Here is a 17,192-nt window from a genome sequence, read left to right on the forward strand (position 1 = left end):
GGTAGCTTCTCTTGTGGAGCACGGGCTCTAGGCATGCGGGCTTCAGTAGTTGTGGCTTGTGGGCTCTAGAGCGCAGGCTCAGTAGTAGCACAGGGGCTTAGTTGCTTCATGGCATGTGGGATCTTCCTGGACCAGGGCTCAAACCCATGTCCCCTGCATTGGCAGGCAGATTCTTTTTTTTTTTTAGGTAAGAAGTGGATTTTATTTATTTATTTATTTTTGGACTGCGTTGGGCCTTCATTGCTGTGCGCAGGCTTTCTCTAGTTGTAGCAAGTAGGGATTACTCTTCGTTGCGGTGCGCAGGCTTCTCACTGTGGTGGCTTCTCTTGTTGCAGAGCATGGGCTCTAGGTGTGCAGGCTTCAGTAGTTGCAGCACACGGGTTCAGTAGTTGTGGCACGCGGGCCCTAGAGCACATGGGCTTCAGTAGTTGCTGCACGTGGGCTCAGTCGTTGCGGCTCGCGGGCTCTAGGGCGTGCGGGCTTCAGTAGTTGTGGCTTGCAGGTTCTAGAGTGCAGTCTCAGTAGTTGTGGCGCACAGGCTTAGTTGCTCCACAGCATGTGGGATATTCCCGCACTAGGGATTGAACCCATGTCCCCTGCATTGGCAGGCATATTCTTAACCACTGCGCCACCAGGGAAGTCCTAAAGTAGATTTATTTAGAGAGAAGCACTCTCCACAGACAGAGTGTGGGCCATCTCAGAAGGTGAGAGCGACCTTGGGAGAAACACACTTCACAGAGTGTGGGCCATCTCAGAAGGTGAGAAAGGCTGGCAGGCAGATTCTTAACCACTATGCCACCAGGGAAGTTCAGTCAACTCTTAATTATAGATACATTTGAAAGTAAGTGGTGTCATGAATAATGCATTTTTTCTTATGAATATATCTGATATTTGGGGAATTTTTAGCATTTCAAATAATGTAGCTATACTATAAAGAGTTGTTCTTAATTATCAAGTGGGATTTTATTTAATCTTTTGTGCTGAATTTCCTTCTAACAAGATGTCACCCCTTCTACTAGAAGACAGGTTTTATCCTTGGCTGACAGGCTGAATTGGGCATCAGTAGCGTCTATTTCAAGACCAAATAAGTTGATATTGGTTTGCCACTTTTCTATTCTTTTGAATACATAGACTATATAGGTACATAGTTTGTACCTATATGTATGCAATCATGATACTTAACCATTTAAATTAAATTAACCAATTAAACTTCTGGAGAAGTTTACATGCTTCACTCATATGAGACTCTTAACAATGTGTGGCAGGTATCATTCTCATTTCAGATATGAGGACATCAAAGAGTAGTAGTGATTTGTCCAAGAAGTATAAATAACTGTTAGAGATTAACTTTCTTTCAGCACTTTGAAGACACTGGTTCATTCTCTTCTGGCCTCTGTTGTGTCCCATGAGATGTTAGCACCTGTTCTTACTCTTATTCCTTTATATATAATGTGTCCTTTTTTTCCTCCAGCTACTTTCAAGAGTTTATCTTTGATTTTCAGCAGTTGTGCTATGTGCCTAGGTGTGGTTCTCGTTATATTTATCTTACTTGGGGTTTGTTGATTTTCTTGGATTGGTAAGCAGGTGTTTTTCATCAAATATGGGAATTTTTTTTTAAACCGTTATTTCTTCCAATTTTTTTTGGCCCTATTTTCACTCTCTTTTCCTTCTGGGACTCCAATTATGTATATATTAGACCATTTTGTTTTTTCCCATAGTCCTTGAGACTGTTTATTTTTCTTCCATTTTCTTCTGTTTTTCAGATTGCATAGTCTCTATTGATCTGATTTCAATCTGCTGTTAAATCTACCAAGTGAAGTTTTCAATTCACTACTTTTCAGTTGTAGAATTTGCATTTTGTTCTTTTGTGTAGTTCCAGTTCTTTGCTGAGATTCTCTATTTACTCATTTTGAACATATTTTTCTTTATCTCTTTGAAATAGTTATAATAGCAGCTTTACAGTCTTTGTGCAATATCTGAACCATCTTGGGTTCAGTTTCTATGGACTGCTTTTTTCTTGACTATGGATCACATTTTTGTTTCTTTGTATGAGTAGTGATTTTTGATTTAACACCAGACATTGTAGACAATACATTATAGAGACTCTAGATTTGTTTATTTGCCTCAGAAGAATGTTGGTTTTGTTTCAGCAGGCAGTTCAGTTATTGGCAGATTACATTGAACTTGTATAGGCTTGACTTTTTGCTTTAATAGCAAGGATCTGAAGGAAACCCAAAGTGTTTCCCAAGCCCTTCTAATTTGGCAGGATTCAGCCTGCAAATTCTGTCCCCCTTGCAGATCTTGTCGTTCTTGGTTTTAGGTTTTGTTAGAATGAATCTAACTCGTAAGGCAAAGCCTTTCTGTGGTGTCTCAGCTAGATGCTAGGGGTATTAATGAGATGTTAAGGCAGTCTCTCTCCTCTAACAAGGCCAAATTCTGGTGTCCCCAGGATGGCTCTTCCCCTTAGTAGTCAGTTCCCACCACTAGCCAGTTCTGTTCTCAACCCCTTAGTAGCTATTATCTGATAAGCCTCAGGTGATCTCATCCTATGTATTTACAGCCTAGCCCTCAGCTACAAACTAGTAGGGAACCCTCACATGGACTTCTGGGGCCCAACTCTGCACAATTCCCTCCTATCCAAGGCCCTGCTCCACAGATTCTAGCCACTTCAGCATCCTCAAGCTCTCACCTCTACCTCCTTAGCTCAATGGGACTTTGTGTCTGCTCAGACTCTGGCTTTCCGTGACAGGGTCAGGAAATGGACTCCAGGTAGAAGACCAAGGAGCAGTCTTGCCCTTGCTGTTGTCCACTACCTGAAAAGAGTTACCTCATATATTTGTTCACTTTTATAGTAGTTTATGGCAGGAGGTTCAGTCCAGTACCCATTACTCCAACATGGCTGGCACTCAGACAAGGAATTTGAACAGACTTTTGACTTCAGTTCTAGCATTCTCTATATCACCACAGCTAGCCTTCTGTAACATTATGTGTTATGAGTAAATGCTTGTGCCCTCAGAAATCTGTGAGTGTTTATATTTTAGGTTAACCTACAGACTAGAAGAAAACCTTATTGATACGTAGCACAAGCAAACATTTGTGAACTATGATCCCTTTTAGGTTGCTTTTATTTTTTTAGATTAATCTTGGGTAGAACTAATGGATAGTCTTTAAAAAAAGGGTAACAGTATAATAAACTATTCTGTAAGTACTTAGAAGTAGTGCATTCCTGCTGGTTCAATTTAATCAATACTTTCTTTGTTTCCTATATATTTAATAGACACTTTATGTCAGGAAGGAACTTGGTTTTATCTTACGCTGTTAACACAGAGCAGTATTAAGATAGACTAAAACTAAGTTAACACTTCTCTTGTCTTGGTATCTAACGGCTTTTCCTTTGACACCCCTTTTCACATGTCAAGGCTTCCTGTTTAGGTTGCCAAATTGATTAGCTAATACTGGAGATAAGAAAGAGGAGTCAAAGAGAAGGATAAAAGTTTTAGATGATAATAGGCACTATAGAAATATCTGGAAAAAAAAGAGGAAGAGATTAAAAAAGAAATGGAGGGATGAGGAGATAAGTCAATTTAAAAGCAGCCATAGTGTATTAAATTAGTCTTTTGAGTGAAGTTATTCAACAACAATAATAGTGCATAGAGCATGAAATATGAGCAGGATCAAAAATAGTTTTCACTTTGAAAAACATTATAAAAATAGGAAAAGAATATGAACAGTTTACAGAACAAGAAAAGACTGATAAGCAAATGAAAAGATACTCAATTGCACGTATAATTAAAGAAATGAAATAAAAACTGTGAGATACACATCAGCTTGGCAAAAGTGAAGATGTATGATAATGCCCAGTGTTGACAAGGGTGTGGGGAAATAGGCACTCCCATACACAGTGATGGGAGTATAAACTGGTATAACCTTTTTGTATGAAAGTTGTGAAAATCAAAAAGTAAAATGCACATACACTTTTATTCAGTAGTTATTCTTTTAGGAATTTATCCCAAAGCAGTATTCCCACAAGTGTGCAGAGATATATACACATAAAAAAATATTCACTAAAGCACTGTTTATGAAAAAACCTAGAAACAATTGACCTGTCCAAGAATAGGGAGTTGGTTAAATAAATTATGGTATAGTCACACAGTAGAATACTGAACCATCATTTAAAAGGAGGAATTGGGGAGGGAAGGGTAAGCTGGGACGAGGTGAGAGAGTGGCATGGACATATATACACTACCAAAGGTAAAATAGATAGCTAGTGGGAGGCAGCCGCATAGCACAGGGATATCAGCTCGGTGCTTGGTGACCACCTAGAGGGGTGGGACAGGGAGAGTGGAAGGGAGACGCAAGAGGGAGGGGATATGGGGATATATGTATACGTATGGCTGATTCACTTTATTATACAGCAGAAACTAACACACCATTGTAAAGCAATTGTACTCCAATAAAGATGTAAAAGAAAAAACCTAAACGAAAGAAGGAAGAAAGTGTCTATATGCAGCTAGAGAAAGGTTCCAAGATTTATTATTATGTGAAAAAAAAATGCAGGGTGCTAAGCAGTGTGTTTAGTCTGCTCTCTTTTATGTAAATGCTTAGGGTTTGGATGTGTGTATGGACTGGGTACTGATAGAAAATTATTCTGGAAGGATACTGAAATAATATATTAATAATGGTTACCTCAAGGAGAGGAACTTGAGGGGTAGGGAGACAGTTTTCATTTTACACTTTTTCCTACTATTTGAATTTTTCTAACAATATTCATGTACTAGTTTTTAATTTCAAGTGTGGTTATCTGAGAGTAGGATTATAAGCCATTGAAATTTTATTCCTTATCCTTACTGTGTGCTTAAATATATATATATACACATATATGTATGTATAGTATGAAAGAAAAACATCTTCCAAAGTACGTTTGCTTTATTGTGAATTTTAAGTTACTGGACTATATTAAAATTCTTTAAGTTGATGGTTAGAAGGAATTCCTATTTTCTCAAAATCAGTTCTCCTCTGGGATGTGTTTTCTTTTTGCAGACCTTTTATGTATCCATAGTTGATTTATGTGAAAACGGCGGGAAACGTCCTATCACAAATAGCAGTGCTAGTTTCACCAAAGAACAAGCAGACAGCATTCGCAGAATTCGAAATAGTAAAGATAGTTGGGACATGTTGGGAGTCAAACCTGGGGCCTCAAGGTAAGCAGTGCTCTCAGATATTAGTGCTGCCTTCTGTTATAGAAAAAGACTCAATCATCAGAATTATAGTGCGATATCATCTTGTAATTGGCTAGAAATATGAAGATGTGTGGAAATATCTTAGATTACTTAATAATGCTCCTTCACTGAATTAAGTGAATACCAAAGGGAGAAAACAGAGGGCACAACTGCTTACTGTGGGAACTATGTGGTTTGTATATTATATAAGTACCTTCTGAAATTATGTGCTCTGCTTTTGTTGACTAAGAGCCTTGAAGCTAATGTAACCTCAAAAGAAAAAAAAAAGAATTCTTAAATCATAGAATTTTAGAGAAGGAAAGAGTGTTAGCAATCAACCTGTCCAAACATTTCATTTCATAGGTGGGAAAACTGGGACTCATTGAGACTAAAAACAGAGTCAAGGACCTCAGGAGTTAGTGGTAGAATTGGTTCTTGACCCTGAGCACTGTGTGTCTGCCTGTCTCTGTCTCTTTCTATCTCTGTCAAAAATCCTGCTAGTTCCTCGTCTGTGTGTGTTGATATTAAATTATTTTATTTTATCCAAAATAATTATTTGGGGGCTTCCCTGGTGGCGCAGTGGTTGAGAGTCCGCCTGCCGATGCAGGGGACACGGGTTCATGCCCCGGTCCGGGAAGATCCCACATGCCGCGGAGCGGCTAGGCCCGTGAGCCATGGCCGCTGAGCCTGCGCGTCCGGAGCCTGTGCTCCGCAACGGGAGAGGCCACAACAGTGAGAGGGCTGTGTAAAAAAACAAAAACCAAAATAATTATTTGGGAGAAAAGGCAATACAATCACTACTCTTTGTGAAAGAATAAATCATTATCCAGCATGATTATATAACTTTTCCCCCCAGTTTTATTGAAATATAAATGATATACAGTACTGTATGAGTTTAAGGTGTACAGCATAATGATTTGACTTACATATATTGTGAAATGACGACCACAGTAAGTTTAATTACCATCTACCATCTCATATCGATACCAAAAAAAATGTTTTTTCCTTGTGATTAGAACTCTTGGAATCTACTCTCTTAACAACTTTCAATTGTTATATAACTTTTAATGCTATAATAATACTGTTACTATACGTATTATTAGAGTTCTCAGACCTTTTTATTTTGCACTGTAGCTTTCCTCCCCTTTCTACTTTTTCACCTTGATTCCCACAAAAGAAAAAGTAGCTCTTGAAATCGCCTTGTCAGCGTCAACAGCATTAAGTATCTCCTCCATTTTGGTCTCATAGCATACCTTTGAGTCCAGAAGGAAAGAGGGAACGGGAAAAGGGAGACAGTTATTGGTCTCCCTGGACTTGCCAGGCATTACTGAGGAGCTGTTAAACACCTGAAGGAATTCAGATGACCTCATAGCACAAAATTAATTGGTGGCTTTTAAATGTCCTTTTAGACTTCCACAGTCACATCCTAAATTCTTCCATTTCATCTCCAAGGGATATTGGCTCTATAACTAAGAAACTATTACTTACTAATTAACTTAGAACAATAATCATTAGGGAAAAAGAAACTTTTGGTTTCTTACTTATTCATTGTGGTTAACTGGAATCTCCCAAAATTTACAGGGCCTCCATAATTTCCATATCCTTAACCAATATAACATGTTCTTTTCTTACCTTTGTTCCTCTAGGTCTATCAAACTAATTTGTATGGCATGAGCACGTTTGGGCAAAACCTAAAAACATTTATTTTATTTTATCCTTTAAATACACCTTTATTTTATTTTTTGGCCGTGCCGTGCGGCATGCGAGATCTTAGTTCCCCGACCAGGGATCGAACCCGTGCCCCCTGCATTGGAAGCATGGAGTCTTAACCACTAGACCACCAGGGAATTCCGTAAAAACATTTTTTTTAAGTTATAGAGAGTTTTAATGTTTGTTCAGTGCTATGTTTACTATTCTTGAACTTTAAGAAAAATCTTCTTCAGTAGAATTAATATATTTTTTACACACCTGACTCAATATTGTTTCTCTAAAATTTTCCTTGAAAGTTTCTCCTGCTATCCAGAATTCTTGAAAGGTATCAGGCCTAACCACTAACCCCATATGGACATGTTTCCTCGGGAAGCAGAGTGGCTAGAGGGGCCCAACCCAAGACTCACTCATGGGAAAGAGAGAGGATGCTGTTACTGCCTCAAGGACAGAGAGTCTTAGGGAGAATGTGATTCTTATTAGCTAATATCGAAATTATCTATGTAGAAAAGCTACATGAGAGGTAAAACAAGAAAATTCAGAAGGACTCCTCTAAGATCAGAAAGCAGAAAAAGCCTTAGAACGTATGCCTATGACATGGACAGCTGTTAACATAGCCCTATGACCTCAGTCTCCCCAAGCTGACACGTAAGATATCACATATGCACAAATAATATGTAACATTCAAGTAGAAAAATATACAATGCAAAGTGAGTATACAAACAAACATGATCAGATATCACATCCAAGATATCAAAGACCATCTCCCTGATTTGGAGAGCCAGACTAGAAGTCCTTCTGATAAAGAATAAAGGAGATTTGGGGAAGCACCAAATCCAGGCTTATAAGTTAACAAGAACCTTGAATTACAAAAGGAATTCAAAAGGGAAGTGGGAAATAAAACTATCTGGTAGAGACAGAGCCAGACTCTGACCAGGGGAGTGGCTGGGCACTTGAAAGCCTCTCAGAGGCCTGACACCTGAGGATATGAAGAGCGGGGAGAATTGCAGGGCCAGGTGGTCTCCAGCCCCTACCCCAGCAGTCCCTGCTCCTTAGAGGTCTCTCCTGGGACTTCCTGGTCTTTGGTGAAACACTGATCGTACTGCTCCTTTCCTCTCTAGATAACGTTAAATTCTCTCTTGTTTCTTCTTTGGTCTCAGGGAGCTCACTGTAACTCTCAGGTACCCCTTTCCAGTGGCTCTTTCTTGGTCAGTGGTACCACCATCTTCCCCGAGGCCTTAGATTCCCCAGGACCCTGGAACTCATTTCAGCCCTTTTTCTCATGTCTTCTCCACCCCTATACCCAGCTCATCACCTGCTTCTGCCAGGACTTTGTTTCTGTTATCTCTTTTGCCTTCCCTTGTTGGCTTCCACAAACACCTTAATCTAAACCCTTGTATTCATGCTTGGGTTATTGTAACAACCTCCTACCTGTCTCCTAACTTCCAAAAACAGCTTTCCCAGCACCATTTTGTCATGAAACACCTACTGTTAAAAATCCAACTTTTTTGTTGTTTTGCCTTCAAGGCCCTTCACTTACTGACCCCTGCTCCCTGGCCAACTTTGTTTCTTGTTACTTCCCAGTGCAGTTTCCTCCTGGAACTGCATGCGGGCTCCCTTCCTGGCCTCTGCCGGTTCTCTCCCTGCTGCTCCGTATTCCCCACCACTGTGTCAATCCCTGAACCCAACCTTCTTCCAGAACCCTCCTCCAGGGGGCCTGCCCTGATGGCCCCTGTCCTCATTGCTTCCGTCCGCAAATGCCGAGTGCCTGTGAAGTGCCGAGTACTATTTTCATCTGATCATGTTTGTTTGTATACTCACTTGGCGTTGTGTATTTTTCTACTTGAATGTTACATATTATTTGTGCATTGTTTGTTTCCTAGTCCTTTAGTCCCGCCTTTGAGAAAGGGTAACATTTATTTGGGATATGCTTACTGTAAGAGATATTATGATATCCAAACAGCTAAAATGCAGTGGGTGGAGGGTGGGGGCTGACCTCGATACTGACATAGAGCTTTGCTTTTCCTCGTAGAGATGAAGTCAACAAAGCATATCGGAAACTTGCTGTGCTGCTTCACCCTGACAAGTGTGTAGCACCTGGTAGTGAAGATGCGTTCAAAGCCGTTGTGAATGCCCGAACAGCCCTCCTGAAAAACATCAAATAGAAAGTAGAAAAAAAAAGACAAGTGTGGGCCTCGAGTCCAAACAGACTTTCCCTAGAGGTAAAGTAGCCAACATGGGTTTTTCCTTCACAGAATCTTACAGCTCTTTTCACTCATGTGCTGTCATTTGTAAATCAGTAATTCGGGTGCCTGTTACCATGCCATAGACATTTTGCAGAGATGAAGTGAAGAGAACCAAGCGCCACTTATACACTACCGTTCATTTCCTACTTCTGAATGATATAAGAGATTTTTCTCATGAGTTTGTTAGCTCTGTCAGTGTAGCATCCCTTAGGCACTTTGCTCAGGAAAGTCCATGAGGTTTCTGGAAGGAGGATAGGAGGATCCTTTCACTTTTTCTTTTTAAAAACATTCATCATCAGAGAAGAAAACAAAAGTGGAAGCAGACATAGCAGAATCCCCGAAAGTGTGGTGACCTCACAAGCAAGTTGCCCCTTTTACAGTGAGTTTCTTAGGTAGTATTATAAGCATCAATCTATAGTTAATGAACTCTTGGCAGCCCTTTGGAAGTGAAACGAGGTGATACAATTCTGAACTGAGCAGCCCTTTTGTGACGTTCACTCTGTTCCCCTTCTCCAGTCACCAGGGGGAGAGACCAGCCAGTCCTAAGAGAGCAAAGACAGTGACGGCGGCCGCAAGTTCTGGTACACTGGCTGCTGCTAGTCCTGGCCCTGAATCTGAGGCCTCTCACTGGCCATGGAAGTGGGTGCTGGTAGCTCTAGGGAGCATCATCGCCTAGGAATCAGGAGTCAGACTCCAAGACAGTAGTGCCTGCAGGTCACACTAGATTGAGCACACATGCCTAGAGGGCACGGTCGGCCTGGCTCAGGCATGTTTGATGCCCTAGGAGAGCCTCCATGTGAGGCTTGTGCCTTCTTTGTTTCTACATCACGTTCTGCATCACAGCAGGTGGGAAAGGCAGGGGTGCCGGGCCTCCTCTTCACTTCCTCATCAGTGTTAGTTCCCTCTCTCTTCCCTCTTCTCTTCCTGTCCACATCTGCTGCCATTTCTCTTTTCTTGAATCCGTGCCTTCCGGCTCTTGACTCCTCCATCCTCCTGTGCAGCCTTCACCTGGGCCTGGTTGACCAGAGACAAGTATGGATCCTTTGGGTGGTGGACAGAGAGATCTTAAGGCCTGTGTGAGAAGAACCTCTGTTACTTTTGCCTGGGTTACAAATTTCTGATTAGTAATATTTTAAAGCTACAGATGATGAAAATTAATTTCACATGGAGAAATACATTCTCCTGCTGTAGTATCTTCCTCAGTATCCAAGGGATGGATGAAGAGCAAGTGTGAGGACCAGCCTTTCTTCCAGAGCTTACAGAGCCAGTGCCACTGCTTGGCTCGTCACACCATCACTCTCATGTTACTCAGATTTTTAGCTGTGACCAGGCTGCACTAATTGGGGCTTCAAAGTATATAAAACACTACTGTCTGTGAATTTTAAACAGCTATTCCATATTGGTCGCCAAGGAGCATTCACCTTACCCCAGAGAAGAAAAGCCGCTTCCGTTTAACTCAAGCCCACTGCAGCCTTCTGGGCTCTTCCCTGCTCCAGAGCAGCTTTGCTTCGTGTGGCTGCCCTTGCGCTGCACTGAGCTGGTCGTCAGGAAACCAGAGCATTGTCTTCTAGTATGAATTTTCATCTCGGTGATATTGAATCCTTTTTTTTTTTTCTATAAGTTGAGATACGAGTATGATTTCTTGTGGGGTTTAGCTCTGGGCCTGTAGAACTCCAGCCCAAATTTCTTCAGGGCCTAAATCTTGCTTAAGGCCTTCATCATGCCTAAAGTAATTAAACATAGATCTGTTCTTACAGCAGGACTTAGGAGGGTCATATTTATGAGGGACTGTGCATGGTGGTGTCAGCCCAAATTGACATGACAGGTCACTGAGTATGTGGCCCTGGGTAAAACCTGGTGCCAGTTTTCATCATTGTTATCAAACACTAGATTGGCCACCTTATTCAACTACATGGTGCAGGTGAGCAATTATAGCAGAGAGAGTTCTTTAGTGCTTCCATTCATATCCTTATATAATGAGTGACTTGTTGAAATTTAGCCTGATCTTGATTTGTAGGTCTTGAGACTCAGTTCCCAGCACCTTGATTATTAATGTTAAGGATGGCCATGTACTACTTCATTTATGTAAAAGAAAGTTAAGCTTCAGGGTCCTAGGATTTTTCTGATTTCCATAATCCTTGAGTAGAATATCAAGAAGTAATGAAGCCTGATCTGCAATGAAAAGTAACTTCATACAAAATTTTACAGACCTCTGTGCATTAATTTAAATTCTTGGTGCAAATATGTACTTTGCAGTTCAACCTTATTAAAATTCTTCAGCCAGTTAGGATTGCACAACACATCAGTGAGAGTAATAACTAGCAGAATAATTTCAATGGCTAAAAAATTTTTATAGAAAGTCATGTTTTTCGAAAAAGAATAAAAAGTTCGAACCGCTATTATTCAAGAAAAGCCATTTCTTCTGCATCTGAGTCACCAAAAATGAACACTTATAAAACTTGTTAGAAATACCTGCAGGCTTTTGAAATTAATTGTCCAACCTACCTAAGAACTTTAAAATATACCCTCCTTTTGTTCCTCTGTTCCTCTTTGCTGCCTCCTTTTGAATTGATATTCTCAACTGTCAACATTTCTTTTACTTCAGCACTGTCATTTTATTTCTTCACATAAATGTGTGCCCAGTAAAGTCCAGACTTGGGGGTGTTGTGGTGCTACCCAAGATAAATTGCTATAACTCTGTAGATGCAGTCTCATCTTTAAGGCTCACATTTACCTCAGGAAACTCACTCTAGTATAGTTTTTTTTGCAATGAATTCTCAACTGGTAAATATTTCTTTATACAGATAAACTAGTACATAATTCACTGTTCGCTAAATGAGCCACAGATAAGGCAGCTAAATTTCTGAAAGAAAGCCAGAGTAAGTGGGCAGCCCCTGTAAGCTCTGAATCAGTAATGAGGTAGCTGTTCCTCATAGAACAATGACAGAATCTCGAGGGGGAGGGAGGTATTTCGGTCTCAAGTTCGAAAGGGTAGGGCCGTGCGCACATTGACTTTGACAGGAACAGTGCCTGTCCTATAAGCAATTTCAGTGGGCCCTGGGAGGTCACTCCCTCTCCACTACACTCCATGTAGCTCACTCTGAGTCTGCCAGCGTTTTCGTAAAACTTTTGCAGAGGAATTTAGCCGTGAAATACAGCTAACCACCTTCCATTGCAAGTTTTGCAAAGTGAAGAGGGGTTCATATTTCTCATGATTGGTACTTAGCACAATTGTAAGAGACAGTTAATACTGTTTATACGTTGGTTTTTCCATTAAGCATTTCTAGAGAAGACGAAAGCTTAAACTTGTGGTGTGGGTAAGTTAGATTATGTCTGACAAGCAGTGCAGTAGGAAGCTGTGCAATAAAGGCCATGTTGGTGAAATGACTCGCTGGAAAGTTGTACAGTTTGGGTGAGCTTCCTGCATCAGTGGCCTGCAGGGTGGTCTACCCTTGGGCCGGGAATGCACAGTCTCTAAAGAAACCCTTTGCTCTTACGAAGTAATTGACATACTTGCTTTCTGTTGAACTAACGGGAAATGTTAAATCTAACAGCTGTTTATGTCTTGTATAGAGAGTGTCATATGTATTTAAGTTGTGTATTTTTATAAAGTAAAGGCAAATGCCAAACACCGGTCTGTGGGCTGCACTTATTTGTTGAGCTACTGGTCCTTAATGTAGAACATGCTAGTCTAGAAGCCAATCCAGTTCCTTACCAACTGAGATCATAGATAAGACATCTTGCTTTAGTTGCCAGTGGGTAAAGTGGAGGAAATTTTATTCACTGGTCCCTCAGGCTAACCTTAATTAAATTGTGATGAAAGTGTTTTGATCTCTTAAAGAAAGATACTAATATTATGTGTGCCTTTTTAATTCAAATGAAACTATTGTTATCTCATTTTAATAATGCAGATCTTGGCTGAATAACTTAATAATTCAGCTAACTAGTCCCTGGACAACAAGAATCCTTAAGTAACAGACTATTGTGAACCCAAATTTGAAAGTGAAAGCCTTGTAGGGCCAACCCACAGAAGGCGGTCTATCTCTGAAGACTTCAAACAAGAGCTTTAATTTTCATTACGAATGACATTCGTTATCACCTGAGAATGCCCACCACTCTTTTGGGGAACTGCTCTACCCTCTCCATACTGCTAACGTGTTCTAAAGGGGAGCTGCCAAATCCTCCTATGACCCGCCCTCCTCCCTGGTCACAGAGATTGGCCCAAGAGATGGGAATGTCACCCAAGCTGAACCAATTGGCATCCCTCCCTGGGATCTTTCTAATTGGATCTAGGAAAGCAAACTTCTTCTCAGGAGAGGAAGATAGGAGGAGTCCTGCTGATGCTGGCAACCTTGATTCCAACCTCATAGAAAAAATTTGAGAGAATGAAACAGACATTCAGAAAGAGTCAGAGTCCTGATGGCTAAGACTTTCCTTCTAGTCCCCTGAGATCCCCTGAACCGGTTGTTCTTCAGGCCCATCAGCCACCCCAGAATCCTTCTAATAAATCTCCACTCCTCTCTTTTCTGCTTAAGTTTCCTGGAGTTTGTTTTCTGTTACTTGCAACTAAAAGAATATTAGAAAATAATAGACATTAAGGATCATGAGCAGGGATGAGAAAGCTATGGTCTGTAGACTGGTACAGTACTTGATAAGTATATTATGACATTTTATATATTAAAATATATCCAAATACTTGGTGTTTTCAACTAAAGTCTTGGGCTATGTTTTTTTTTTTTTAATTTATTTATTTTTGGCTGTGTTGGGTCACACGTTGCTGCGTGTGGGCTTTCTCTAGTTGCGGCGAGCGGGGGCTACTCTTCATTGTGGTGCGCGGGCCTTCTCATTGAGGTGGCTTCTCTCGTGGTGGAGCACGGGCTTCAGTAGTTGCAGCACATGGGCTCAGTAGTTGTGGCTCACGGGCTCTAGAGCACAGGCTCAGTAGTTGTGGTGCACGGGCTTAGTTGCTCTGCAGCATGTGGGATCTTCCCAGACCAGGGATTGAACCCGTGTCCCCTGCATTGGCAGGTGGATTCTCAACCACTGTGCCACCAGGGAAGCCCTTGGGCTATGTTTTAAACCAATAATAACCAATTGTAAACTGAGAAGAAAAATTAGGTTTATTCATTTTGTTTCAGGATCAATTTAAGATGCACAATTTTATCTAGCTTTTTTGTTTCCATTTGACCCATTGTCTATCCGGGGCACTTCTAATATCTTAAATTTCTTTTTTTTAAAAAAATTAGTTAATTAATTAATTTATTTATTTTTGACTACGTTGGGTCTTCATTGCTGCACATGGGCTTTCTCTAGTTGCGGCGAGCGGGGGCTACTCTTCATTGCGGTGGCTTCTTTTGTTGAGGAGCATGTGCTCTAGGCGCGCGGACTTCAGTAGTTGTGGCATGTGGGCTTGGTAGTTGTGGCATGAGGGCTCAGTAGTTGTGGCTCGCGGGCTGTAGAGTGCAGGCTTAGTAGTTGTGGCGCACGGGCTTAGCTGCTCCACGGCACATGGGATCTTCCTGGACCAGGGCTCAAACCCGTGTCCCCTGCATTGGCAGGTGGATTCCTAACCCCTGCACCAGCAGGTAAGTCCCATAATATCTTAAATTTCTAATCAAACTTCGTTGTTAAAATATTCATTCACCACGCATTTATTGAGTACCTACTATGTGCCAGGCTCTGTTCTAGGCACTGGGGATGTAACAGAGCACAGAACCAACAAAAGTCCCTGCCCTGTGGAGCTTACATTCTTGTCATTGTTGTTTTTCATTTGTGAAGTTTTGAAGAAGTTTATTTTTTCCTGTAGGTTTATTTCTGAAGAGGCAGATTTGCATTTTTTGACTGCTCTTCAAGATATGCAGTTTTGCAATTAATACTCTGATTGCTACTACATACTAAAGATCATGTAGGTTGTTAAAATGCTATATTAATTTTTTTCTTGAGAACTTAACCATTATCGTTATACAAAGTTGTTTTTCCTGTTGGCCTGGAGGAAATAGTACTAGACTTAAGGAGTTTCTTTATATACGTTTTATATTAATAATTAAAATAGTAATATATCCTTCCACAGCAGTTCATAAGGTTGTGTTCATTTGGAGGGGAAAGTATCTAGAATCTCAGTTGTTGTCTTAGTTAAGTAAATAGTGTATACCTCTGATATCACCCAGTTAAAATTGTGATCGGTTGACTTTAGGAAAATTATTTCTCCGTGAATCCAGAACAGTTAGTTGTTAGTGATAATTATAAAATCAGCAGATGCAGTCCATGAGAGCATTTGTTCTAGGGAAGAGAAACTAAGAGTCTGCTATGACTGAGAGAAATTGAGGTGCCACATGCCTCAGATATCAGGATGTGAACATTCTGCTGGTTTCAGAACATGAGAGAAAACAAAAAGGTTAATAAAATAAATACTAAAGAGAGGAAAGACATCAAGTTGTTCAAAAGGAAAGATAAAGAAAACAAAAGAAACTATCTCGGATCTGACTAGCAGGGAGAAAATAGAAAAGCCCCAAGTCAGTGGTTGTCAAGTGCTTTTTATCAACAGAACCCTATACTTCTAGTGAACTCCGATATGAGACTTTTATTTAAGAGCAACATTTTATTAGGATAAATTTATAAAAGTTCAAGCTTTTAACATCACGCCATATAAAAACAACCTACCAGGCAGTTCTGTCTCCTAGGGGAGACGTCAGCATTTATATCAGAAGGTGATAAATCCCCGCACTATTCCCTCCTGCTCACAGATGCTGGTGAGGAGAGCGCCTTGCCCAGGAAAGTAATCAGGTTCAAGGAAAGTTAAGAGCTTCTGCCAGGCACTCTGTGCTGCTGGCAGTGCTGGACAGGAGCTCTGTTTAATGAAGCAGCCTAGTGAAATTTTAGGTATAAGGGAAAGTACTATGGCTTTGCGTGGTGAGGCACGGAGCCGAGCTGCTCTTCATAAGAAATGAACAAGACTTCTAGGGGCTGGGGCTGCCTAAAAGAAAAGGAAGAAAGACTTGATGAGATGGGACAGGAAGCTGGGGTCCAAAAAAGGATTATTAGAAAGATATTAGATGTTAAAAATTATTAGATAATTTTAGAAAGATAGCCAAAGAGAAGTTCCCAGTGACAGAAACATTCAAAGGACTTTTAAGAACATGAATGTCTTTAATAACATCATCCCCATTTTACAGATGAGAAAACTGAGGGTCAGAGAGGTTAAGTGACCTGCTCAAGGCCAAATAAAAAGCTATTCAAACCCAAGCTTGCCCAACTTCAGAACCCAGTCTCTCAGTGTACACTGTCAGCCTAAAGTTCCAAATTTTTAAATACTTTGCTTCACACTCATAAATAATGTTGTTCCTGCTTGTACCATGTTACTTACATGGATATAAATAGGGCTGCTTTTTTGGGGGGGTGGGGGTTGACTTTTTTTTTTTGGCTTTACAAAAGTGAGATCATATTATGTACACTTTTCTGCATCTTTCTCTTCTCATTCAACAGTACCTCATAAAAATCTTAAGTCAATTGGTTTAGATTTAATTCAGTCTCTTTAGTGGCTGAATAATAGTAATAGTAATGGTGTTGTTATGCCATAACTTATTCAGACACGGGCTTTGTTTCCAGCTTTTTGTCACTACAAAAAATGCTGCAGTATTATCTATGTGTGTTGTTTTTATGAACTAGCAGGGTTTTTTTAATTAACTTTTTAAAATATTGAAAATATTAAAAATTTAATATATTAAATATTTAATAATAGCAATCATTTAATATTTAATAAATTATTATTAATTAAATGGTTAATTTATTAAATATTAAATTTAAAAATTAAAATATTGAATATCAAAAATTTAAATATTAAACATTAGTATTAAATATTTTAATTAAATATTAAATATTGAAAATATAGTTAATTTACAATGTTGTGTTAGTTTCAGGTATACAGCAAAGTGATTCAGTTATATATGTGTGTGTATATATATATATGTATATGTTCTTTTTCAGATTCTTTTCTATTATAGGTTACTACAAGATATTGAAT

General features: G+C 40.0%; 1 protein-coding gene across 1 annotated transcript in view; it reads left to right on the top strand.

Moving 5' to 3' along the window:
- Nucleotides 1-16,824, top strand: part of DNAJC27 (DnaJ heat shock protein family (Hsp40) member C27) — a 43,080-nt gene extending 26,256 nt beyond the window's left edge. The window contains exons 6-7 of the mRNA XM_022574309.3: nucleotides 5,041-5,201; nucleotides 8,959-16,824. Of these exons, the coding sequence (XP_022430017.1) occupies nucleotides 5,041-5,201; nucleotides 8,959-9,091 (294 nt within the window). The 3' untranslated portion in view covers nucleotides 9,092-16,824. The remainder of the gene's footprint in view (nucleotides 1-5,040; nucleotides 5,202-8,958) is intronic.
- The last annotated feature ends 368 nt before the right edge of the window (nucleotides 16,825-17,192 follow it).

Source organism: Delphinapterus leucas, chromosome 13, assembly GCF_059928025.1.
Source record: "Delphinapterus leucas isolate spDelLeu-1000000601 "Yukka" chromosome 13, BTC_Dleu_Yukka2, whole genome shotgun sequence".
NCBI lineage: Eukaryota > Metazoa > Chordata > Mammalia > Artiodactyla > Monodontidae > Delphinapterus > Delphinapterus leucas.